At 42.9% G+C, this 27,262-nt stretch overlaps 1 protein-coding gene across 3 annotated transcripts in view; it reads left to right on the top strand.

Annotated features, from left to right (window-relative positions):
• The first annotated feature begins 10,844 nt into the window (after positions 1-10,844).
• Positions 10,845-27,262, top strand: part of LOC132381028 (polymeric immunoglobulin receptor-like) — a 51,960-nt gene continuing 35,542 nt past the window's right edge. The window contains exons 1-6 of one of the 3 annotated variants that reach the window (XM_059950132.1): positions 10,845-10,924; positions 12,643-12,957; positions 16,606-16,920; positions 18,622-18,661; positions 20,154-20,261; positions 24,670-24,989. In XM_059950132.1, coding sequence (XP_059806115.1) covers positions 10,885-10,924; positions 12,643-12,957; positions 16,606-16,920; positions 18,622-18,661; positions 20,154-20,261; positions 24,670-24,835 — 984 coding nt within the window. In that variant the 5' untranslated portion in view covers positions 10,845-10,884 and the 3' untranslated portion in view covers positions 24,836-24,989. Of the gene's footprint in view, positions 10,925-12,642; positions 12,958-16,605; positions 16,921-18,621; positions 18,662-20,153; positions 20,262-24,665; positions 24,990-27,262 lie in introns of those variants that run through there. The other 2 variants (XM_059950134.1, XM_059950130.1) reach the window with 2 other exon arrangements.

The following is a 27,262-nucleotide window of genomic DNA, read 5'->3' as shown; positions in this document are numbered from 1 at the left end:
AGAACACAACATTACTCAGAAACTGTAGTGTATTCAGTGGTTGCTCACTAATAATGATTAATTCAACCTCCAAAGGAAACCTAGGAAACATCACAAATAAAGTCGGGTGAACGTTTCTTTGTTTTAGTGCAGCTTTTTCCCTCAACCATGACAGCTTTCTTTGGGGCTGTGTTGGCCTGATGCAGGAGCAAGCAGCTGGTGGCCACTTTGGTCTTCATCCCTCCTTGTTCCTGAACAAGCTCAGAGGTGTTCAGCAACCATGGACTTGATGAAATCTGTGCGCAAGACAAGGTGGCATGGAGCCCGATGCTGGGGGAATGTTGATATGGGTGGAGGGACGGCTGGTAGCTGGTGCTTGGGGTTGAGTTTGTAGTTGCCGGGGGCTGGGGTAGTGTAATGGGCTGACAGAATGCATTCAGAATAATGGAGACGACAAAGTGTTGAGGAAGTGGGGCAGAGAGAAGATCATGATGTGTTGGGGATGGAGTAGTTGGCATTGAGGGGGGGAGGAAGAATTTGCCAGGCTGCTGGGAATTGGAAGTTGGTGGTGTGTTGCGGAGAGGGAAGTTGGTGATGTTGTGGTGGAGGGAGTTGCCAAGTTCCAGGGAGTTGTAAGTTGGCTGTGTGATGGGGATGGAAAGAGAGGAGTCGGCAACATGTGGGGAAAGAAAAGGAGAGTTGGCAATGTATTGGGGAGGGGTGAGGGAAATTGGCAGTGTGTTGGGGACGGGATAGTGGAAGCTGTCAGTGTGTTGGGAGGAGGGAGTTCACAGGGTTGTGGAAGGGAGAAGGAGATGTTGTCAGTTTATTAGTGAGAAGTATTCAATGTATTGGTGGGAAGTTGTCAGTATATTTGGAAGTGGCAGATAGTGAGTTTGGGAAGGGGGAAGGATGCACTGGCAACACACACAAAATGCTTTAGATATCAAAGTTCAAAGTAAATTTATTATCAAAGTACATATGTGTCTACACATACGGCCCTGAGATGCATTTTCCTGTGGGCTAACAAGGCAAGTCTGTATGTAACCCTCTCTCTGGGGCTTGTGCACCAACTTGGCTCTTTTTCTAACTCTGCTAACAGCCAGGTGACTCATTGGTGAGGAGGCTGACTTTCATAAGCAAAATACCTCTCAGGTCAGTATGATTCAACCAAACAGGAATGTTGCAATGTCCCAATGAAAGAAACCTCAATTTCAGCGAATGCTGTGTAAGTACTTCCCATACACAATTATCGGTAGCCCAGAACTAACAGATCGTACACCAGCATGAAATTATAAAGAAAGTACATTTACCAGATTTATAGTTACAGAAATCTGCTAAGATAAATTAAAGGGCCCGTTACAGTTAAACCAGTCCAATGTGCACATAAATGCTGGAGCTCATTTCAGTGGTAGTCAGGGGGTGTATTGCTTTCCTCACGTGCTCGAACCATGGTCTGTATGAAACCATTTGCCACTGTCCGAATTTCCCTCAAAGGCAGTTCAAACAAACCGAACCTCTCAGGAGTATTGGCCCTTCCTTCTTCCAGCTATTCATCTGCACAAAGCATTTCTTGCAAAGGGGACTCTCCATCCAAAGGCACTTTGCAGCATCTTCCCTCCTGACCCACTCCGCAGCTCCAGCCCGAAAGGACCCCAAAACAGACGACTGTCTTTCAAAAATCTCTTCCCACACAGCTCCCCAGAACCTTCTTTACACCCCACAGTCCTGATTGGCTGACACTACATTCCTATCTTGGAAAATATGGTTCCTTGCCTGTAGCTGAAGCTAAAATGCTCTTACCAGTGGCACACACTGCTCTTACGAAACACTGCTAAAATAAATTCCGCTCAGCGTAGCAGTAGAAATCTTAACTAGAGCATTACACTCTCCCCACTCCTCCCATCCCAAACCTAAAATAGTCACATTCTCATGACTTTGGAACTTATTGGACCATTATTAATAACATGGTATTCAAATGCAGTTTGTGATTTCAGGTTCCCCAATCCATTTGTAATTGGCAATAACATATTGGCAGTCCATTGGATGGACAGGGCACTGTTTTCCTGGTACATCATATGCCAGACTATTGGGGGTTTCCTGACTCTCTGAGACCATCTTATTTCATCTTCAGCTTCTTCAGCCTCGGGCACTCCTCAGTACTGTTCCTGTTTTCTCGGTGATGCCTCCCCCGCCTATCACTCATTCATTCCAGTCACTCCGGTCCCCTTGCCACTTGACTAAACTCAGCTTCATCCCCAATTATTCTGGAGCCCAGTTTAAACTGGGGCTGCTGAACATGTTCAACCTCCGCTGGTCCTAAACAGCGCGACCTCTCTTGGAAAGGGGAGTCCTCCGTCACTCTAATAGTGTGGCGAGTACACTTGGAGCAACCACCACCAATACTGTCACCCTGCTTGCATGGGCATGGTTTCTGCAGCTCAGGTCTCACCGGCACTCCAGAAGCTACGCATGACTCTTCTTCGAGATCCTCTAGAGCATCCATCAGGAGGGTCTCACATCGGGCATTCCGGGGAACTTGGGCTATCCAGTTGCTTCAGCTGTTTTTTCAGGACGTAACATGCCAGCTTTGGACTGGGTTTACGACACAGTTACGCATTTATGCTCATCAATGAGCTAAGGAGGAACTTGCACTTCCTCAAAAGCAGCTCTGAACACCGGGTGCATGGACATGGTTTTAAAGAACTTCTCTCACCTCCCTTTTTAAATGTTCTCATGAGCCTTCTCACCATTGGAGTGTTTGTTCCCACAAGAATGAAGCTTCCCCTTTTTCAACCAGTTCCTGGCAGACTTACTCAAGGATATCAAAAGCCTCAGTTACTCCAACACCTGCTTCTGAAAATTGTAGTTGCAACGATAAGTAACCATCGTACAGGTAATCAGCAGTACTAAGCCCCCAAATCACAAGGGAACTGAGTGGTGTCAATGGTAAATGCCTCAAATACTGGTTGTTGCGGGATCTGTAAAGTGATGTAAGTGTCCAGTATGGCTCTAAGATAAATACCTTCAATCTATATGGATACATCAGAGCTTGGTCCCACTAAATCATCAGGAACAGTGTATTGCACTTCAGTATTTCCCTTGATACACTGATTGGAACGTATTCTCTCTGAAGTGCCAGAACATTCCTTTACTGGGTCCCTCCGTAGATTTCTTCCTTCTTTGACTAACTGCTGACTTACTTTTTGAAGACTTTCCTGTCACTCACAGTCTCACTCGAAATATCCACCTTCTCCACTGTTGTAACAGAAAAGACCAGTCACCTCTCCAGTCAAAGGCACTTTCCAGCAGCCATCCTCTGCTTAGCACATCCTACAGGTTTGTCGGGTTTCCAAACAGACGTGTCACATTTAGCTGAAACATTTGCAGGTATCCATCGAGTCAGCTCAGCTCGAAGGGTTTTCGACTCATTCCTCAGAAGATCTATCTTCGTGGCATCTGGGGCCCTTTTAACAGAAGAGGCTACCGCTGAAGACACTATTCTGCTTTTGGAAATTCTCCACTTCTCAATCATGTTTTCCTCCAATCTAACTTCTCAAAGAAATTCAGTAAAACACAGAGGAGAGTGCAGCTTGTGGGTCTTTTGAATACATCAAGCAATCGTGTCATGGCAGACAACAACTCTCTTTCCTCCTGGAATGTGCACCTAAACTTCATCCTAAAATCGGTTGCACTTTCAGCTGTGCCAAAAGCATCCTCCAGAGCTTGCAGGGAATTCGCTGAAGTGGCTAATGGATTTTCTGCCTTTATGAAAAATCACTGTTATCACCTACCGGAACCTTTAAACTCTCTACTAGACTCGGTTACTTCACATTATCTGAGCACTGCCATACAACCAGTGACTGAGATGTCTGCTCAGCCCGAGCCTCATGGTCGTCTTCCCCTTCACTAAATCCCACAATCCTGACTGGCTGATACAACATTCCTAAATTGGACACATTGCTCCTTATCTTTAGCCAAACCAAAACACTTACCAGAAGCACACAATCTTACCAGGTTTTTAGAAAAATGCTAAAGAGAGTTACTTCACAGGATAGCAGTAGAAGTCAAGGCTTCTCAGCCCCACTACCCAGCCTTCTCCCCAAAACCTTTGATGCCATGTCCATTCACCTATCCACCTCTACCTTCATTATTCCCAATGACCTGGCCTCCACAGCTGCCTGTGGTAATGAATTCCACAAATTCACCAGCAAAAATGTATCCGCATTCTTGTTTTAAATAGATGCTCCTCAATCCCAAGGAAGTACCCTCTATTCCTAGACTCACCCACCATGGGAAACATCCTTTCCACATCTACTCTGTCTAGGCCTTTCGACATTCAAAAGGTTCCAATCAGATCTCCTCAGCCTTCTAAATTCCAGCAAGTACAGACCCACAGCTATCAAACATTCCTTGTATGATAACCCTTTCATTCCCAGATCATTCTTGTGTATCTCCTCTGAATCCTCTCCAATGCAAGCACATCTTTTCGTAGATGAGAAGCCCAAAAACTGTTCACAACACTCAACATGAGGCCTCACAAGTGCCTTATAAAGCCTCAGCATCACATTCCTGTTCTCGTATTCTAGAACTCTTGAAATGAATGTTAACATTGCATTTGCCTTCCTCATCACCGACTCAACCTGCAAGTTAACCTTTAGGGCATTCTGCACAAGGACTCTAAAGTCCCTTTGCATCTCAGATTTTGGATTTTCTCCGCATTTAGAAAATAGTCTGCATATTTATTCTTCTAGCAAAGTGTGTGGCCATGCATTCTCCAACATTGTATTTCATTTGCCTCTCTTTTGCCCATTCTCCAAATCTATCTAAGTCACTCTGCATCCTACCTGCTTCCTCAACACTACCTGCCCCTCCACCAGCCTGTGTATATTCTGCAAATTTGGCAAAAACCTATCTATTCCATCATCTAAATCATTGATAGACTGCATAAAAAGAAGCAGCGCCAACACTAACCCCTGCTGAACATCACTCGTCTTAGGCAGCCAACCAGAAAAAGACCATTTTATTCCCATTCACTGCCTCCAGTCAATCAGTCACAACATCATACCTGACAATCTACAAGATCATCCACCTTATTTCTTTTTTTTTTCTCTGCCGCCCTGCTTTTTAGGCTCTGCCTGTATATAGCGAGGAAAAGGACAGCCAAGTGATCCAATTTACCAAATTGCAGTCTGGGCAAGGAACAGCAGCCATTCATTAACATAGTGCAGCAGTGGTCTGGAATGCAGGGACCTCTGGTGCTACAGTGGTAACTGAGCAGGGTATTCTTCAAACAGTGCTGGTTGAAGTATCCAGTTACAATTTGAAAAGTGTCGGCATGGGCTGTTTCTTTTCTGCAGACGTCATGCAGTGTTGTGAGTGCTTGTTTATTGCCGGCCACTGGTGATACACAAGCTGCTGTCAAGATCACAGATGATAACTTCCAAGGCAAATAGATAGGTCTGCAATTGATCTTTAGGTGTTCCAAGACGATTGTACACTGTTTGACAGAATTGCCAAGTCAGAGCACTGACAAGATCTGACCATAAAACACACGACTCCACCCTTTGCCTTACGTGAGTCCACACTTCGGTCAATTCTGTAAATCATAGATCCTTCTGGTCTGACTGCTGCAGCTGGCCTGTCCAAGTTCCGATACAACAAACAACTGAGATTTTTCTTATCTCTGATACAGCAGTCTTGTCCTCAGATCCTCAGTTTTCTTCTCCAACGACCACACAGGGGTCAGCAAGATCCTCACTGTTGCCTTCCACTTCATTGTCTGCGCTGCACTTTCTCTGGAGCTGTAACGAGGTATTCTGCAAAATGTTAAAGCCTTTCCATTGTACTCCCTCGATGCAATGTGTGAATTAAATGATCTGTGCAGATGGAATGCGGAAGAAAGTCTTTTTTTCACAATGCCTCAGTGCAACTGACAATAACAAAACTAAACACAAGTACACTGCGGACGCTGTGGTCAAATCAATACGTACAACACGCTGGAGAAACTCAGCAGGTCGGACAGCATCCGTTGAGACGAGCAGTCAACGTTTTGGGCTGAGACCCTTCATCAGGACTGAAGAAGGAGGGGGCAGGGGCCCTATAAAGAAGGTCGGGGGAGGGTGGGAAGGAGAAGGCTGGTGGGTGCCAGGTGAAAAACCAATCAGAGGATAGAGCAAGGGGTGGGGGTGGGGAAGCAGGGAGGCGAAAGGCAGGAAAGGTGAAGAAGGAATGTAAGGGGAAAGCACTATGGGTAGTAGTAGTAGAAGGCAGAATCATGAGAGATGTGGTAGGCAGCTGGAAGAGGAGGCAGAGTGAAAGTGGGATGGGTGAAGGGAGAGGGAGGGAATTACGGGAAGTTGGAGAATTCGATGTTCATACCCGGACGGTATATGAGGTGTTGCTCCTCCAACCTGAGTTTGGCCTCATCATGGCAGTAGAGGTGGCCATGTATGGTCATATCCGAATGGGAATGTGAAGCTGAGTTGAAGTGGGTGGCAACCGGGAGATCTGTTCTGTTGTGGCGGACGGAGTGGAGGTGCTCGACGAAGCTGTCCCCCAATCTGCATCGGGTCTCGCCGATGTAGAGGAAGCCGCACCGGGAGCACCGGATGCAAGATGACTCCAGCAGACTCACAAGTGAAGTGTTGCCTCACCTGGAAGGACTGTTTGGGGCCCTGAATAGTGGAAAGAGGGGAGGTGTAGGGACAGGTGTAGCACTTCTGCCTCCAGGGATAAGTACCAGGTGGGAGATCTGTGGGGAGGGACATGTGGACCAGGCAGTTGCGGAGGGAACAATACCTGCAAAAAGCAGAGAGGGGTAGAGAGGGAAATATGTGCTTAACAAATAACAAAACTAATTTCAGCATCGAATCTTATCCACAATTAACTCCAGATCTGCAACAATATAGATGGCCCTTTCAATCTGTACTTCACGGTGCCACGTGTAGTTTTATAATAACCACCACAAAGAAACATAGAAAACCTGCAGCACAATACAGGCCCATCGGCCCACAATGCTATGCCAAACATGTACTTACTTTAGAAATTATCTAGGATTACCCATACCCTCTATTTTTCTTCCACAACTGCAATAGGACTACACAAAATATCCAAAATACCAGCTGCACCAGCATCAATTTTCTGTGTTTAGAACCTAAAAGCTTTCTTCCACTTTAATAGAGGTGAATATGGAAAATAAATTTCAAATAACAAATTGAAAAATTATGTTTCCAGTTGAAGCCTCTGAGTTAGTTCCTGGTGTGAGCAGCATCCTTTCTCTGTGAATGTGTTGACTTTCGGACAAATTGTCAAGCATCAGTCAGCAACAGTTAATGTGCTTAAAATGGAACTTGGTTAACATGGCCACAGCAAGTTGTGAAGCAGGATATATCTCAATGCCTTGTACTCTACGCCATGTTGCAAAGATATTTGTTCGCTTATGAGGAAGTGAGAGACCCAGCCCAGGAGACAGAAGCTTGAGGTCTATGAGCCAGTGTCAACAGAACAGAAATAGAGAGGGTCTGTAGTTTTAAATTCCTTGGTGTCAACAAGGGCACCAAGTGAAGAGTGGCACAGCGGCATTGAAGGGCAGCACGGCAACAAAACAATAAGGTATAGGAGCAGAATTAGGCCATTTGGCCCATCAAGATTGTTCTACCATTTCATTAAGGCTGATGCATTATTCCTCTCAGCCCCAGTCTCCAGCCCTCTCCCCATACCTCTTCATGCCCTGACCAATCAAGAATCTATCAACCTCTGCCTGTGGCAACATTTCCACAGATTCACCACCCTCTGGCTGAAGAATTTCCTGCTCATGCTCATTCTAAAAGGACACCCCTCTATTCTGAGGCTGTAAACTCTGGTCTCAGGTGCTCTCACCATAGGAAACATCCTCTCCACATCAACTCTATCAAAACCTTTAAATATTCGATAGACTTCAATTAGGTCACCCCTCTTTCTTCTGCATTCCAGTGAATACAGGCCCTGAGCCACCAAACACTCTTCATATGAATTGAATTCACTATTTCTTACATCCTTCACACACATGATGAGTAAAAATCTTTACATTATATCAAGCTGTTCAATCTTGGAATCATTTTTGTGAACCACCTTAAAACCCTCTACAGTTTCAGCACACTCTTTTGAGGATAATGGGCTCACAGCACTCCAAGTGAGGCCTCACCAGTGCTTTATACAGTTTCAACATAACATCCTTGCCTTTATATTCCAGTCCTCTTGAAATGAATGTTGACATTGCATGTAGCAATTTGTGTAACACTCTGCAAGACCAGCAATCTGCTTTCAATTCCTGTCATTGCCAGTAAGGAGTTTATATGTTTTCTCCATGACCAACTGGGTTCCCTCTGGCTGCTCCAGCCCCCTCCCACATTTCAAAAATGTACGAGTTAGGGTTAGTAAGTTGTAGGCATGCTATGTTGGTGCCGGATATATGGCGTGACTTGTAGGCTGCCCCCAGCACATCTTTGGACTGTCGTAGGAATGGGTTCTCAGTACAAATTGGTGATCCATCACTAATCCAAAGACCCATCACTGGAATACTGAACTTCTCTTCGGTAATGTTACTCACTGTGAGTTCAAATTTGTATATTCATCTACATGGATAGACAGCACACAGGTACTAAATTATAAAGTGGCTGTTCTTCACTGAAAAGCAGTGATGCAAATCTGGTTGTAAGACAAAGGAGCAATGTCCTGATGTGAACCTATTAAAAAGATGAGTTTTAATGCATTATTAAAAGCTAATAATGACAAGGGGATAAGATTGGAATTCCAGGTCAGATTATGACTACTTCATGCATACCGGACTACGTAAGCTAGGTACAAGTCGAATTGGTGTATTTTCTGCTAAAACATTTGGGTTAGGCTTAGCAACACACACAAAATGCTGGATGAACTCAACAGGTTAAGCAGCATCTATGGAGAAGAATAAAAAGACATTTCAGACCAACACTCTTCATCAGGGTTCATTAAGGGTCTCACCTGAAACGTCAAGTCTCTATTCCTCTCCATAGATGCTGCCTCATCTGTTTTGTTCCTCTAACTTTTGTGCGTGTTACTCTGGATCTCCAGCTTCTGAAACATCTCTTGTGTTTATGGGTCAGGCTTAGGCATGGTTGTACTTGATACGATCTGCATGACATGTGTCAGTCAGATGTCTTTTTTTTTGTCAGAACCGATATCGCACAGCCTATGAGTTTTCCCTCCAACTTTCGCAAAACGCTTCCGGATCAGGTGTGCAAATATTTTATTCTGAGTTTAGATGGAGATCAGAATGGCCATGGTTGAGTTCGCTTGCAATTTTAATTCCCAGCAGAGTTCTAATTCATTAGAAGCCATCAATGAGTGAGATGAAATGATAAAGGAAAATTAAGAGTTTTATTTCTATTTTACCTTCTACATCCCTTTCAGAATGTTACTAAAAGAGTTCACAAATTGTAACACAAGAAACTCAACAACAAACTTACACACAGCAAACACGAGGAAATCTGCAGGAATGGATAGACATATCAGAATGGGAATGGGACGTTGAATTAAAATGTGTGGCCACTGGGAGATCCTGCTTTCTCTGGCGGACAGAGCATAGGTGCTCAGCAAAACGGTTTCCCAGTCTGCGTCGGGCCACACATTTTAATTCCACGTCCCATTCCCATTCTGATATGTCTATCCATGGCCTCCTCTACTGGCAAGATGAATCCACACTCAGGTTGAAGGAACAACACCTATTTTACCTTCTACATTGCTTTCAGACTGTTACTAAAATAGTTCACAAATTGTAACTCAAGAAACTCAACAACAAACTTACACACAGCAAACACGAGGAAATCTGCAGATGCTAGAAATTCAAGCAACACACACAAAATGCTGGTGGAACACAGCAGGCCAGGCAGCATCTATAAGGAGAAGCTCTGTCGATATTTTGGGCCGAGTCCCTTCGTCAGGACTAACTGAAAGGAAAGATAGTAAGAGATTTGAAAGTAGTGGGGGGAGGGGAAAATGCAAAATGATAGGAGAAGACCAGAGAGGGTGGGGTGAAGCTGCGAGCTGGAAAGGTGATTGGTAAAAGGGATACAGAGCTGGAGAAGGGAAAGGATCATGGGACGGGAGGCCTAGGGAGAAAGAAACGGGGAGGGGAGCACCAGAGGGAGATGGATTACAGGTAAAGTGATGGACAGAAAGAGAGGAAAAAAAGGGAGGGGGGAAAACTAAATATATCAGGGATGGGGTAAGAAGGGGAGGAGGGACATTGGCAGAAGTTAGAGAAGTCAATGTTCATGCCATCAGTTTGGAGGCTACCCAGCTGCTATATAAGGTGTTGTTCCTCCAACCTGAGTGTGGCTTTATCTTGGCAGTAGAGGAGGCCATGAATAGACATATCAGAATGGGAATGGGACGTGGAATTAAAATGTGTGGCCACTGGGAGATCCTGCTTTCTCTGGCGGACGGAGCGTAGGTGTTCAGCAAAACGGTTTCCCAGTCTGAGTCGGGCCACACATCTTAATTCCACATCCCATTCCCATTCTGATATGTCTATCCATGGCCTCCTCTACCGTCAAGATGAATCCAAACTCAGGTTATATACCGTCTGGGTAGCCTCCAACCTGAAGGTAATGCTACTTTTTTAGCAGCTGTTCTCGTCTCTGTGTGCAGTTATATTCAATTAAGAGTCATCTTCCAGTTTCCCCAAACTGGAAACTATTAACAATATACACAGTAACATGAGAAAAAAGACATTTGTTAATGTCCCATTTTTTGTTTGACATTGCAAAGACATTTGTTAATTTAAGAGGAAATGATGCAAGCCATGACAGATCTTTTAAAAAAAGAGGAAGAAATGTATATTGTAGACGCAGTCACTGGAAACAGAGGACCGTCACTGGAACAATGCTGTTTGCTGCTCTGCTATTGATCTCTGTGATTTCAAGTAAGAATATCTTTTCACGTATATTGACCTATAGTATCTAGTTATATATAACCTTAAAAATTGTCATTGATATCCAGACATGGGGTGAAACACTACTGCTGAGAATAAGCAACAGGGATCAGGAAAGGTGACAATCAATTTTACTTTTCAGTACGAGGTATAGTGAGCTGAGACAAAGGTAGTGGAGGGGTGGATTCATAAAGAAATTCTATGGAGTACGTGCAGCACAGAGGGTTTGCTTTTGGACTAATCTGTCCTCCAGTTCTTTGGTGTGGTATGTCTCCCTGTGTGAGTTTCCTCCGGGTTTTCGAATTACCCCACCGTCCCACATCCCAAAGATATACAGCATGATCGGATAATTCTCCATGGTATCTAGGGGGTGTTGATGGGAGCCTGAGGGGAAGAGAAAGGGATTCATGGAAGTGAGTATTTCATGGTCTGCACAGACTCAGTGAGCAGAAGGACCTATTTCTATGGTACTTAATCCACAGGTCTGTGAAAATTCCACAGCACACTTCACAAACAACGAAGTAGTTTTGAAGTGCGAAGGTATGCAGAAAACCCAACAGCCAATTTGTGCATTGCAAACTTCCACAATAGGCAACACAGTAATGACTGTCTAGTCCGTTAAGAACTGAGGGCCATCACATCAGAAAATGAGAGTATAGAATGGGTTCGGTATGGTGGGAGGCTATTTGATCCATCTAGTCTATAGCAGCTCTTTGTAAGGACTGGTGGGAAATGAAACTGCATAGACCCAAAGGGCTGAAATGGCTTCATTTTATGTTGTAATAATAATTAGCTGTTGATCTGGAGAAGTGAGCAGAGATTAAGTTACATGAAACGTGTTTATGGAAATATTTTGCTCAGATTCTATGAATTATCCGCATGGAGGTGTCATGGTTATTGGAGATTTACCAGGCTCCTGCCAGGATTAGACGAGTTGTACAAAGGTGGGTCCAGTGAGTCGGGGCTCTTCACTTTGGACTGAAGGAAGATGAGAGGTGACATGATAGAGGTGTACAAGATGATAAGAGGCATTAATCAAGTGGACAGTTGGAGACATTTTCCAATGTGAATTGGCTAATACAAGGGGCATAATGTAAGGTTATTGGTGGAGGGAAGAGGGGGGACGTCAAGGGTAGATTATTTCTAAACTTAAATTGGGTGATTGTTGGAATGCCCTGCCAGGGTTGATGGTAGAGCAGGTACATAAGAGACATTTAAGAGACCCTTAGATAGACACAGAGATGATAGGGGAAAAAATAGACAGCTGTGTAGGGTTAGATTGATTTGAGTGTAGATTAAAATATTGACTCAATATCATGGGCCAAAGTATCTGTAAGCTGCTGTAGTGTTCTATGTAATGCTATTACAATGCTAGTGATCCAGGGTCAAATCCACCGCTTTCTCTACTGTGCTGTAGTATTTTATATTCTACGTATCACTATTACAGCACTAGCGATCCAGGTTCAATTCCCGATACTGTCTGCACGCAGCTTGTTCATTCGTCTTGTGACTGTGTGTGTTTCCTCCACGTGCTCTGGTTTTGTCCCACATTCTAAAGGCATACAAGTTAGACGGTTAATTGGTTATATGGGTGCAATAGGGCTGCGCAGGCTCATTGGGCCAATAGGGCCTGTTGCTGTGCTATATCTGTAAATAAAACAAAATCAATAAATAAATATTAATATCTTGACTTTAAATTTTACTGACAGATTCATTGGCGCAAGTTTCCAAGATGGTGATACGAGCAGGAGTGGGAGAAACAGTCACAATGGAATGTCCACATGCGCCGGAATGGAGAAACATAGTCTGGTGTAAAGCATACTCCTCAAGACATTGCACTATCATAGTGGGAACTGTCACCCATAAAGCCGATAGAAGAACATCAATCAAAAGACAGAATGGATCTGTCTTTGTAACTATGAGAGAACTTGTGGAGAACGATTCAGGGATATACTCATGTGGATATTTAGATTTTCAGCACACTGTTCATGATTCAGACATTGTATTGCTCAAGGTTACCACAGGTAAGGCTTAGGTTTAAGGCAAGGGTACCAGCTGGACTGTAGTTCCATAATGAACATATTGATCATGATGTAACCTTCACTTCCCAAAGAGTTATCAGAGAAGACAGAAGAGACAACAGATTCTAGACACTGAAACAAGACATGAAACACTAATAGGACTGAGGAGGTCACTTTGCAACTGTAGATGTGAAAGGTGCAAGTCAGATTCAGACCCTGCATCAGGAATGAGAGGGAAGAGAACAGTTTCTGATACAGAAATTAGTTAAATGGTTGCAATGAACACAAAATACTGCAGGAACTCAGCAGCTCAGGTAGCCCGGTCTGACGGCGAAGGGGATCATTGAAAGGTTGGGCCTGTTCCCAAAGAGCATGACCTCGCTCTTCCTGTGGTTCATTCTGACCCAGAATAAGACACAGAAGCAAAATTAGAACATTTAACTTATCAAAACTTTTCTGCCATTCCATCCTAGTTGATTTATTTTTCCTCTGAACCCCATTCTCCTACCTTCTTCCAAGAGAGCATTTCATGGGGAAACTATCAGTCTCCCACCCACTGACTGAACACAGTGGCCAAAGAGCCTTTTTCTTGGCAATACAGTACAGTGCAAAAGTCTTAGGCTTGCTAGATTTTTTCATATAAAGTTTGTTTTAGATGTTTAATATTTGTCTTTTGCATTAGTGTGTCAGTAGAAAAGAGCAAGTTTAGATTTCCCAACATTCATTCTCCCAAAAAAATTTAATGTTACAGAGAAATTTTTAGGTTTTGTTAAAGAAAGTAATATATTAAGTAATAGACCACTTTTCAAATAAAACTTGATTACCATGTAAGTACAGTATATCATCCAGTGCATGATTAAACAACGATGACAATCACCTGCTAATGACCAATGACATAATGAGTTGAATGAACTAAACTGATTTAACTGAAACAGTAACGGGTGTAGAAGGAATCAAACTGGGCAAAGGACAAGCAAACTAAAAGGAGAGGGTGTGGCAGGTCTCACAGTTTAACCTTCAAATCATCAATTTTTAAACCATGGCAAGAGAAGTCAATAGCAACAAGACACAGTGCGATATCTTGCATCAGTAAGGTTTCTCCAAAGCAGATGATCAGAAATGCTATCAGCTCTGAACGTACAAAAACAAGTACAACCCTCTATAGTCCAAAGTAATATTGTCGGGAGTGGTCTTCATGGAAGAGTTGCTGCCAAAAAGCATTCCTCCAAAGTTGAAGCAAAGCCAAGAGACTCATCTACAGACGTAAAGACTGGGGTGTTGAACAATGGCAGCAAGCGCTCTGGACCGGTGAGTCAGAATTCGAACCTTTTGACTCGGACAGGAGGCAGTTTGTCTGTAGAAGAGCTAGCGAGTGTGACATGGATGAGTGTCTGCAGCCAACAGTGAAGCATGGCAGGGGTCCCCTGCAGGATTGCAGCGGCATTTCTGCAAATAGATTTGATGGTCTGGTTAGAATTACTGGAATCTTCAATGTTGAGAAGTACAAGCAACTTCTCATCCATCAGGGAGGTGTCTGATCAGTCCCAACTTCATTCTGCAGCATGCCAATGACCCCAAACACATGGCTAAGGTCATAAAGAACTACCTTCAGCAAAAAATAAGAACAAGGAGATCTGCAACTGATGATATGGCCTCCAAAGAGCCCTGATCTCAACATGATTAAGGCCGTCTGGGATAACCTAGAGAGACTGAAGCAACTGAGACAGTCAAAGTCTTTCAGAAGAACTGTGGCAAGTTCTCCAAGATCCTTGGAAGAACCCACCAGTCAATTTCCTTATAAAGCTGCAGATGTAGCTTTAAAGGCAAAGTGTGATCACACCAAATATTGATTTGATTTAGCTTTTCATCATTTTTTTGATATTCATAATACTTTCATTTCATTATTTTTAAAATATTTTCGCTTTACAGAATTTTTTTACATGTGCCCGAGTCTTTTCACAGTACTGTACATGATAGAGTCATAGAGAAGTACAGCACAGAAACAGGCCCTTTGATCCATCTAGATGATGCCAAAACCATTTAATCTGCCCACCTTCAGCAACCTGCACCGGGATCATAGTCCTCCATATCGCTACTATCCATGTACCTATTCAAACTTCTCTTAAGTATTGAAATCACATAGACTGCTTGTGCTGGCTGCTCATTCCACACTCTCACGACCCTCTGAGTGAAGAAGATTCCCCTCATGTGTCCCTTAAAGTTCTCACCTTTCACTCTTAACCCCTGGTTGTAGTCCCACACAACCTCAGTGGAACAAGCTTACTTGCATTTACCCTATCTATACCCCTCCTAATTTTCTGTACCCCTTTCAAATCTCCTCTTAATCTTCTACATTCTTAAAAAATACAAGGCTAACCTATTCAATCTTCCCTTATAACTCAGGTCCTCCAGACCCAGCAAGATCCTTGTAAATTTTCTCTGCACTCTTTCAACCTTATTTATAACTTTCCTGCAGGTAGAGGACCAAAACTGCACACAATACTCCAAATTCGGCCTCACCAATATCTTATACATCTTTAACACAACATCCCATGTTGGGGACTCAGTACTTTGATTCCTGAAGGGCAAAGTGTCAAAAGCTTTCTTTACAATCCTATCTAACTGTGACACAACTTTCAATGAATTATGAACTTGTATTCCCAGATCACTTTGTCTACCACACTCCACAGTGCCCTACCATTCTAGGGCAATCCCAGCATGCCAAGCAACTGGACCTTCTTCACCAGCTACCCATGCAGGACCTTAACAAATGCCTTACTAAAGTCCATGTAGATAACATCTACTGACTTGCCTTCATCCAAATTCCTGCTATCTTCCTCAAAAAATTCTGTAAGATTGGTTAGACATGATCTACCACGCACTAAGCCATGCTGACTATCATTAACCAGTCCATGTCTCTACAAATACTTATATATCTGGTCTCTGAGAATACCTCCCAATAACTTCGCCACAACTGACATCAGGCTCACCGGCCTATAATTTCCCGGTTTCTGTTTAAAGTCTTTTTTAAATAGTGGAACAACATCGGCTATCCCTCAATCCTATTGTAACTATCCTGGCACTAAAGATGTTTTGAATATCTCTGCTGGGGCCCTGGCAATTTCTGCATTTCCCTCCCACAGGCTCCGAGGGAACACTCTGTCAGGCTGTGGAGAATTATCCACCCTGATTTGCCAAAGAGTAGCAAACACCTCCTCCTCTGTAATCTGTACGGGGTCTATGAAGTTGATACTGCTTTGCCTCGCATCTATAAACTCTGTATCTGTCTCGCAAGAATATACAGGTGCAAAGAATGCATTTAAAATCTCCCCCATCTGTTTTGACTCCACACATGGATTAACATTCTGGTCTTCCAGAGGACCAATTTTGTCCCTTGCAATTCTTTTGATCTCAGCATACCTGTAGATTCCCTTGAGACTCTCCTTCAGCTTGTCTGCTACAGCAATTTCATGCTTTCCTTTAGCCTTCGTAACTTCTTGTATTATCTCTTAGACTTGGCAAGGCCTATTCTGCTGGGCTCCCTCCCATTCATGGTCAGTAGTCCTTTCACACAGCCCCAGCTAAATGCAGCACTGAAGCACGATTCCCAATACTGTAGACCTCTCATTTCTTCCTTTTCTCATTTACCAGCAGGTTCATGGACAGCAGACAATACCACGGTGAAGGGTGTGATGCAAACTGCCACCAGCCTACACTGCCACTATGAGCAGCAATTTAAATCATATGAGAATTTCCTGTGTAAAGTAACCTCTGTGAATAGGTGCAGTGTGATAGCTAGCTCTGAATACAGCAGCAGAAACCTAACAATCATCGTAAACAATTCCACTGATTTTGCTGTCACCATAAAGCAGACCAACGAAGGAGATAAAGGAGAGTACTGGTGTGGGGTAACACGCACGGTTTACTTTGAGATTGTGCAGATTAAAATCCTGGAGATTTTTGAAGGTACGAATCAACCTAAAATTTCTGTGGTTTAGTGCTTACAAACATGCAAATCTTCAGTCTTTACAGGCTTTCTACTCCATAAAGGGACTTCCCTTTGGAATAGCGATGAGGAGGAATTTCTTTAGCCAGTTGGAATACTTTGTTTCAGAAGACAATGGAGGCCAAATCATTGGATATATTTAAAGTGGAGGTTCTTGGTTGTCAAAGGTTATGGGGAGAAAGCAGGAGTATGGGGTTGGGAAGGGTAATAATCGTGATAGCGTGGTGGAGAAGACTTGATGGAGCAAATGGCATAATTGTGTTCCTATTGTCTCACAGTCTTATATCTTCCTCCATTCTATTTCTATGCATCTTCCTTCTCCTCATATTTCACAGTTTTCCCTATTTTGTGTCCAGACTGCTCACCACTTTTAGGTTGAGCTCTATCTTCTTCCTCATCTTCACACACAAAATGCTGAAGGAACTCAGCAGGTCAGGCAGCAGCTATGGACAGGAATAAATGTCAACGTTTCCAGACAAGATGCCTCATTGGGACGGGTGAAGGGTATTAGCATGAAACATCAACTGTTTATTTCCCTCCATGGAGGGATCTGCCAAGATCCTCAACCATATTGTGTGCATTACTAAATACTTCCAGTGCCTGCAGAATCTTTTTGGTCTTTTTATTGATCTTTGCATCTTTGACTCTTGAGATTGATATTGGTTTATTAACATTATTGGTTTATTATTGTCACATGTATCGAGACAGTGAAAAACATTGTTTATGCACCATCCAGGCAGATCATTCCAGACGTAAGCACGTCAAGGTTGTAAAAGAAAACAGAGTAGTGTTAATCACAGAGAAAATGCAGTCAGGATAGATTACAAGGGCCATGATGAGGTGGACTGAGAGATCAAGAGTTCATTATTTAGTATACACGAGGTCCACTTAAGAGTTTGATAATAGCAGAATAAATGCTGTCCTAGAGCCTGGTAGTATATGCTCAGAACCTGTTATGGTGCAACTCATAAACTGTGAACTCACAGTTCCATCAACCTGGATTTAATCCTGATCTCTGTTGCTTTCTGTGTGGAGCTTTCCTTGCCTTCACCTTATTTCCTCCAATTGCTCCAGTATCCCAAACACATAGGAGTAGGTGGAAGGTTAATTGGCTCTTGTAAAATTCCCCTTGTAAGAATTTGAAGTGAATTGATGGAAAAGTGAGAGAGAATTAAATAGGACCAGACTGTGTGCCGAGGTGTCTGTCTCCGTGTTGTATCACAGTCTGCTTCCTGAACTCAATAAGTTGACTTAAGGAGCGAAGAAGCAGAAATAATAAGTGATTCAGAGTTTCACACTGCTCCGGCACAAAATAATATTACTGTTGATGTTGTGTGTTTCTGACTTGCTTTATGAGCTGCTTGTTTGCTTGTTATGTCCTGTGTTGTTCTGCTGAACATTGTGGGCGTGATGTATTAGAGCAAGAATGTGTGGCAACCCCTGTGGCCTGGCTCTCAGCCTATCCTGTGGTGTGCTGCTTGTTACCGCAAACGATGCAATTCACCGTCTGTTTCGATGCACGGCACATGCCGTAAATAGATCTGAATGTTCTGCTGCTCCACCACAATGCCCAACCCATAGGCTGACAAAAATTGAAGTTATTTTGTGCTGTAATTGTTTATAAATTGGGTTAATGTGTCTATTTTAACATCTCTCCCCAGCAACGATAAAAACACCAGAAGATTCTACTGACAGCAAAAGGTGAGATTTCAACTGTCATCTTCAAATTAATAACTGTTGTCTGATTAAGATCACAGTTTGATAATTCTGCTGTGATGCAAGTATCATTAATCGACATCATATATTTCATTTAATTTGATCAGCATAGAGGTTGGATGAAAATAATGTCTCAGTTGGGGATATCATAGTATCAGAGGTTAATATGACAAGGAAACCTGCCCTTCAACTCAAATGGCCCATGCAGACTAAGATTCCTTCACACCATCACAATTATGCCACAGGACTCCAGGTGCTGGGAGCAGCACAATGGAGCAGCTCGTACAGTTGTGGACTGACAGCTCCACTAACCTGGATCTACTCCTGATCTCCGGTGCTTTCTGTGTGGAGTCTTCCTTGTCTTCACCCTATGTGCTCCGGTTGCTTCCCACATCCCGAAGTCCTGCAAGTTGGTGGAAGGTTGATCAACTCTTGTAGATTTCCCCTTGTCTGAGGATGCTTATCCCCAGCTCTACTCACTTTATACTTATGAGAGTGAGGCTAAGTACAGCTCCACTACCATTTATAAGCTTACAGAATTCACAGCTGGATGTTGGCCAGATCAAAAGTGATGACCAATTGGCTCGCAGAAGTGTGAATGAAAGTCTGGTTAAGTGATGCCAGGGCTACAGAAAACCAAAGAGCTGATTATCATCTGTAGCAGGAAGAAGCCGGAAGTCCATGAATGCTTTCAGTTGCAGATATGAGCGGGCAACTGGCAGATGGAGTTTAACCGGGCCAACTGTGAAGTGTTGCACCTTGGTAGGTCAAATGTAAAGGAGAGGAGTGTAGTAGTGATAGGGAATTCCATAGACAGAGGAGCACACAGGAGATTCCGCAGACATAAAAAGGACACCCAGATGGATTGTGCCTTCCAGTTGCCAGGGTCAGGGACGACTCGGATCAGACCCACAATATTCTAAATGGGGAAGTTGTGGTACAAATGACATAGGGAGGAACAGGGAGGAGGTCCTGAAGACAGAATTTAGGGAGTTAGGTAGACAGGTGAAAAGCAGGACCTCCAGGGTAGTAATCTCTGGATTGCTGCCTGTGCCAAGACGTGAGCATAACTTGGAGAATCAGCACTCTACTATTAGACTGAACTATATTCCACGCTACAAAACTACATCACATTGAATGATAATTTCATGTGTAATGGCATTTCCTAGTGTCTGTTACTGAATTCTTTGTGTGTTGTTAATTCTTTGTGTGTTGTTCTTTGTACATCAGTGACCATGAGCTGAAAATTCACCATATATCGACTGTGATCCAATGAGTACTCTTCAGAGGTCTGGTTCTTTCAATTGTTTCAATAAAATGCAATGCCACTTGCTGATAAAATGCATTTCGATGAATTGCATTTAATAATATGCATTTCTCGGTGTCACTGATAATGTGCACTTAGATAAAATGTATTTCTCGGTGTCATGTACTGATTACTTTGTCTGTGACTAATGATATCTCCTTGAACCGTTAGGAACTATGAGTTGATAATTCACGAAGTTTGGACTCCGATCCGTTGGATACTCCTTGGAGCTCTGTTTCTTTGCACTGTTTCGATACATTACATGACAGCTTTTCAAAGGTATATTTTTTTTCCAATCTCTTCACTTCCATGTCATGTGATTCACAAATAAAAGTGGAAGCCCAAGTTTAGTCCAGGTTAATTCATTCAAAATCTCTCATTAGTGTCTGTAACTGAAAACCAATGAGATGAGTGAAATAACAGAGAAACAAGTGGATAAATGGCCAAAATGTGGCTGTAAGTATCGTTCAGAGGACACACATTAGAATATAATACAGAATTTAAGGTAACATTCTCTTGCAATTATACATTATAGATAAAAATTATACATTATAGATATACTTTACACATTATAGATATATTTACACATTATAGATAAAACCATAAGACATAGCAGCAGAATTAGGCCATCTGGCCCATCGAGCCTACTCAGCCACTCAATCATGGCTGATCCTTTTCATTCCCCTCCTCAACTCTAGTTCCCGGCCTTCTCCCAATAACCTTTGATTCCATGTCCAATCAAGATTCTATCAATCTCTGCCTTAAATACACCCAACGATCTGGCCTGCACAGCTGCATGTGACAACAAATAACACAAATTCACCTCTCTTTGGCTAAAGAAATTTTTCCACATCTCTGTTTTGAAAGGGTGTGCCTCTATCCAGAGGCTGTGCTCTCTTGTCCTAGAATCTCCCACCATGGGAAACATCCCTTCCACATCTCCTCTGTCTAGGCTTTTCAACATTCAAAAGATTTCAGTGAGATTCCCCCCTCATCCCTCTGAATTCCAGTGAGTACAGTCCCAGAGAAATCAAACGTTCCTTATATGATAATCCTTCCATTCCTGGAATCATCCTTGTGAATCTCCTCTGGACCTTCTCCAATGCCAGCACATCTTTTCTAAGATGAGGGGCACAAAACTGTTCACAATTCTCAAGGTGAGGCCTCACCGGTGCCTTATAAAGCTTCAGCATCACATCCCCGCTCTTGTATTCCAGACTTCTTGAAATGAATATTAACATGGCATTTGCCTTCCTCACCACAAATTCGACCTGCAAGTTAACCTTGAGGGGGTTCTGCACAAGGACTCCCAAGTCCCTTTGCTTGCCAGAGTTTTGGATTTTCTCTCCACTTAGAAAATAGTCCTCACATTTATTTCAACTACTATGCAGTTCTCAACATTGTATTTCATTTCTTGCCCATTCTCCTAATCTGTCTGTCCTTCTGCATCCAACCTGTTTCTTCAACACTACCTGCCCCTCCACCAATCTTCGTATCATCTGCAAACTTGGCAACAAAGCCATCTATTCCATCATCTAAATCATTTATATACAACATAAAAAGAAGTGGTCCCAACACCAACCCCTGCAGAACACCACTAGTCACTGACAGCCAACCAGAAAAGGATCCTTTTATTCTCACTTGCTGTCTCCCACCGATCAGCCAATATTCTAACCATGTTTGTAACTTTCTGGTAATACCACAGGTTCTTAACTTGGTAAGTAGCCTCATGTGTGGCACCCTGTCAAAGGCTTGCTGAAAGTCCAAATGTACAATATCTACTGCATTCCGTTTGTCTATCCTACTTGTAATCTCATCAAAGAATTCCAACAGGGTTGTCAGACAGGATTTCCCTGAAGGAAACCATAAGACCATACGATATAGGGGCAGAAGTAAGTCATTCAGCCCATTGAGTCTGCTCTGCCATTCAATCTGAGCTGATCCAATTCATCCAGTCGTCCCCACTCCCCTGCCTTCACCCTATACTCTACGATACCCTGGCTAATCAAGAACCTATCTATCTCTGCCTTAAATACACTCAATGACTTGTCCTCCACAGCCACTCGTGGCAACAGTGGCAAATTCCACAGATTTACCATCCTCTGACTAAAGTAATTTCTCCAGATCTCCTTCAATCTTGAAGTCGTGCTCTCTTGTCCTAGAATCCCCTACCATGGGAAATAACATTGCCATATCTAATCTGTTCAGGCCTTTCAACATCTGGAATGCCTCATTGAGATCCGCCCTCATTCTCCTGAACAGCAGGGAATACAGCCCAAGAGCAGTCCGACATTCCTCATACAGTAAATCTTTCATTCCTGGAATCATTCTTGTAAATCTTCTCTAAACCCTCTCCATTGTTAGTATAACCTTTTTAAAATAAGGAGCCCAAAACTGCACACAGTACTCCATGTGGTCTCACGAGTGCCTTACAGAGCCTCAACATCACATCTCTGCTCTTATATTCTATACCTCTAGAAATGAATGCCAACATTACATTGGCCTTCTTCACAACTGACACAACGTGGAGGTTAACCTTTAGGGTATCCTGCACAAGAACTCCCAAGACCCTTTGCATCTCTGCAATTTGAATTTTCTCCCCATCTAAATAATAATCTGCCTATTTATTTCTTCCACCGAAGTCCATGACCATACACTTTCCAACATTGTATTTCATTTGCCACTTCTTTGCCCATTCCCCTAAACTATCTAAGTCTTCTGTTTCCTCAAAATACCCACTCCTCCACCTACCTTAGTATCATCGGCAAATTTAATCACAAATCTATTAATCCCATAGTCCAAATCATTGACATACATCATAAAAAGCAGTGATCCAAACAGTGACCTTATGAAACTCCACTGGCAAACTGGCAGCCAGCCAGAATAGGATCCCTTTATTCCCTCTCTCTTTTCTGCCGACTCTCCACTCATGCTAGTAACTTCCCTGTAATTCCATGGGCTCTTATCTTAATAAGCAGCCTCATGTGCAGCATCTTGCCAAACACCTTCTGAAAATCCAAGTACACCACGTCTACTACATCTCCATTGTCTACCCTATTTGTAATTTCCTCAAAGAATTGCAGTTGGTTTGTCAGGCAGCATTTTCCTTTCAGGAAACCATGCTGGCTTTGGCACTTCTTGTCATGTGCCTGCAGGTACTCTGTTATCTCATCCCTAACAATTGATTCCAACAACTTCCTAACCACTGATGTCAGGCTGACAGGTCTATAGTTTCCTTTCTGCTGCCTCTCACCCTTCTTAAATAGTGGAGTAATATTTGCAATTTTCCAATTATCCGGTACAATGCCAGAGTCTATTGATTCTTGAAAGATCACCGTTAATGCCTCTGCAATCTCTTCAGCTACTTCCTTCAGAACCTAAGGGTGCATTCCATCAGCTCCAGGAGATTTATCCACCTTCAGACCATTAAGCTTGCTGAGCACCTTCTCAATCGTATTTTTCATTGCACAAACTTCACTTCCCTGACACTCTTGAATGTTCATTATACTGCAGACCTCTTCCACTCTGAAGACTGATGCAAAATATGCATTCAGTTCCTCTGCCATCTCTACATCTCTCATTACAATATCTCCAGCTTCATTTTGTATTGCTCCTATATCTACCCTCGTCGCTCTTTTTACCCTTTATATACATAAAAAAGCTTTTAGTATCTTCTCTGATAATAGTTTCCAGCTTGCTTTCATAATTCTCTCACTCTCTTGAGATCCATTACCAACCTGATTTTCCCAATCGACTTGCATGTTAAAATCTCCCATGACAAGCTGTGGATGTTTCTATAGTAGTCAGAGTTAGGAGGCTTGCAAGCCTCAATGACCCGGAGAGCCCTAAGTGCCAGCGGCAGTAAGTAAATATACAGTATATATATATATATATATGTGTATGTTGAGGTTCACTCCATATCGAGTTGGAGTTTGTAGCTAAGCAGGGAGGAGTGTTGTGTATTTAATATTTCAGTAATATTTGAGTAATATTGTAAATATATGTTTGATTAAGCATTTCTTGTTTCATTAAGTAATTGATATTCAGGTTATATATAAAAGTACATGAATGGCGTACATCAACACACCACCAGGTCATGACTGAATGCCTCACTTAATGCAAAAACTTCTGAGTTTCCTTTCAAATGTTTTTATGTTTCAGTGTTACAAGACATAACTGTTTTCTCCCACGTGTCAGATTTAGTGAGGAGCGTGGATGCTACTTTGGTTCCAGAATCATGACACTCGTGGAGTGCCCACAGCACAATCCTTGGACTGTCTTGTTCACTGCTGCAAATCACATATTTCTCTGTATGTTTTTAATGTTTTGATGAACGTGTGTCAAATAAAGGAAATCTTTAATTCCTGGTGGAACCTCACTTTCAATTACTGAAGCAACCAATCACAATCCTCCACCCCTGTGCCCTACTTCCAGCTCAGTCAATACCCACTATACCATTAGTCTACAGTCATGGACATTGACAGTTTCCCCCAGACAAATACAGAAAGATCTAATCCTATCTAACACTCTCAGCACCAACACCCACCACTGTGGAGTCCCTGCTGCACTATTCCAGCACCCACATAAAAAACTATCACCGGTGTTTTCTGGAGAGAAATATCATCATCTTTGCTGCTTCCTCTTACCACTCAATTCCTAACATTGGATTTTCTATTTTTCAAGACAGGCTGTTACGAAGCAGAACCCACAACCCAGACAGATCGGTCCTTGTGCAACGTCTCAACATGAAATGTCGACGGCATCTTTCCACACCACAAATGCAGCTGAACCCACTGTGTGCCTCCAGTAAACAGCTTATTGCTCCAGCTTCCAGCATCTACTGCCTGTTGTAAATTCACAGGTGAATCAGTACAACTGTTGCAGACCCTACAAAAGATTCCAAAATTCACCCAAGCATCCAATAGTATTTTGACTTGACCACAAGAGATTCTTCAGATGGTGCAAATGCAGAGTAACACACAGAAAATGCTGGAGGAACTCAGCAAGTCAGGCAGCATCTACGGAGAGGAATAAAGATTCAACATTTCAGGTTGAGACCAATGAAGAGTATCAGCCAGACATGTCAACTCTTTATTCCTCTCCCTAGATGCTGCCTGACCTGCTGAGTTCCTCCAGCATTCTGTGTATGTTTTGATTAAACTTGTAAATTGCTCTCAAAATTATGCAATATTTTGCATTTTAATGTATGAAATACTGCTTAAAAACCCAGCACAACTATTCCAAATTATGTTAGTTAAAATAATCTGGAAGTGAATACAAACAGTTAGATTTTATAAAGTCTATTGAGCAATCTATTGTAATAAAACAACAACAAATTTCACTTCCACAGCAGCTTCAAGTTGATTGATAGGGCCAAAGGCCATGCACAGCAGCATTGTCTAACATTTGAAATTGAGTCACATGTAGAGACAGAAGGTACATGTGACCAAAACCTCAGCAATTGGTGGGATTTAACAAGCCTTTTGAGTGAGAATGAAAGAGAGGGCCAGAGAGCTGTAGAGAAGGAATTCCAACAGATCAGGATCTGAGCCACAGAGGTACGGCCACCAGAGGAATAAGAGTTAATGTCAGGGGTGATTCAGGGTCCAGAACTTGAAGTTTCCACGTATTTCAGTGCTTCAAGAGATGCCGAGAGTCCCATATTGAACGGGATAATTAGAACCTGAATGGGATTTTGTCAGCATTGTGTAAATTCTACTGTGGAACCAGCGTGACAGGTCTCAGTATCCCCAGGACAGCTATAGCTCCATAATATAGGTGACCAGTGATTTCACAGCTATCGACCCAGTGGACCACTGGGGAGGCTGCAGAAAAAGAACCAACATAAAGACAATATCTCTCCTTAAACTTTTCACCTTTCAACATTGATTTCTCTCATTTCTGTTAATGCCCCTCCTCCCCTTATTACCCCATCCCTGATTTATTTATTTCCCCCCCTTTTTTTCTCTCTCTCTGCCCATCACACTTTGCCTGTTCTCCATCTCCCTCTGCTGCTCCCCTCCCTCTTTCTTTCTCCCTAGGCCTCCCATCCCATAATCCTTTCCCTTCTCCAGCTCTGAATCCATTTTGCCAATCACCTTTCCAGCTCTTAGCTTCACTGCACCCCCTTCTGTCTTCCCCTATCATTTCGGATTTCCCCTCCCCCTCCTACTTTCAAATCTCTTACTATCTCTTCTTTCAGTTAGTCCTAATGAAGGGTCTCAGCCCGAAATGTCGACAGTGCTTCTTCCGATAGATGCTGCCTGGCCTGCTGCGTTCCACCAGCATTTAGTGTGTGTTGCTTGAATTTCCAGCATCTGCAGACTTCCTCGTCTTTGAAAATCTTTGGGGGGTGGGGGGGGATATACAGTTGACTTTATTGAGCAAGAACCATCATCAGGATTGTAAAGGAAAGAGGAAGAAGACAGAATAAGAAGGTAGAGGGGATGGGAAGGAGAAATCAGATGTGGTGAGAGACAGGGGGAATGAAGTTACAGTCTGGGAAGGGATAGGTGGAAGAGGTAAAAGGTGATCAACTGGTCTCACTTGTCACATGCCACCTTTGATTTAAATTCACGCCCCTCTATCCTGTGCCCTCTCTTCTGAGACTTCCCCACTATTCAAAATATCCTTTCCACATCTACTCTGTCTAGGCCTTTCAACATTCAAAAGGTTTCAATCAGATCCCCCTCGCCCTTCTAAATTCCAGCTACTACAGGCCCAAAGCTATCAAACGTTCTTTGTATAACACTTGCATTCCCAAAATCATCCTTGTGAAGTTTTAAATGACATGTAAACCTTCACAAACATCTAAGAAAGTAAAGGTGCTGCCATACTTACTTTGTAATGGCACAGATCCTTTGAAATTGTAACAAGAAATTTGTAACACCCCTGATGAGGACGAGCTCATGGACCTCCAGTTTTCCTCTACTGAAGTCAATAATAATATCTTTGATCTTGCTGATATTGAGTGAGAGGCACATGTGTTCATGTCTACATCATATTTGTACTTATCAGATCAAGAAAACAGAGGGCAATACTGGAGAAGGAGAAAGTGTGAATGTGCCCATCAGACTTGATCTGTCAATGTCTTTGTCATATTCTGCAGGAAGCCAAGACCATCCCAATGGCATGTCGTACTTGCAGTTGCCTTGTCAGCTCTCTTCCTGCTGCTCATTAACTGCCATCATTATTTGTATAATACTCAGGTAGAAGACAAGACTGATAAGTTCAGTTCAGTTAACTAGCAAGATGATACTAAATGTCAAAAGATGGCTTAA

Source organism: Hypanus sabinus, chromosome 25 (genome assembly GCF_030144855.1).
Source record: "Hypanus sabinus isolate sHypSab1 chromosome 25, sHypSab1.hap1, whole genome shotgun sequence".
Lineage (NCBI taxonomy): Eukaryota > Metazoa > Chordata > Chondrichthyes > Myliobatiformes > Dasyatidae > Hypanus > Hypanus sabinus.
This window is presented reverse-complemented; position numbering and strand designations above follow the sequence as displayed.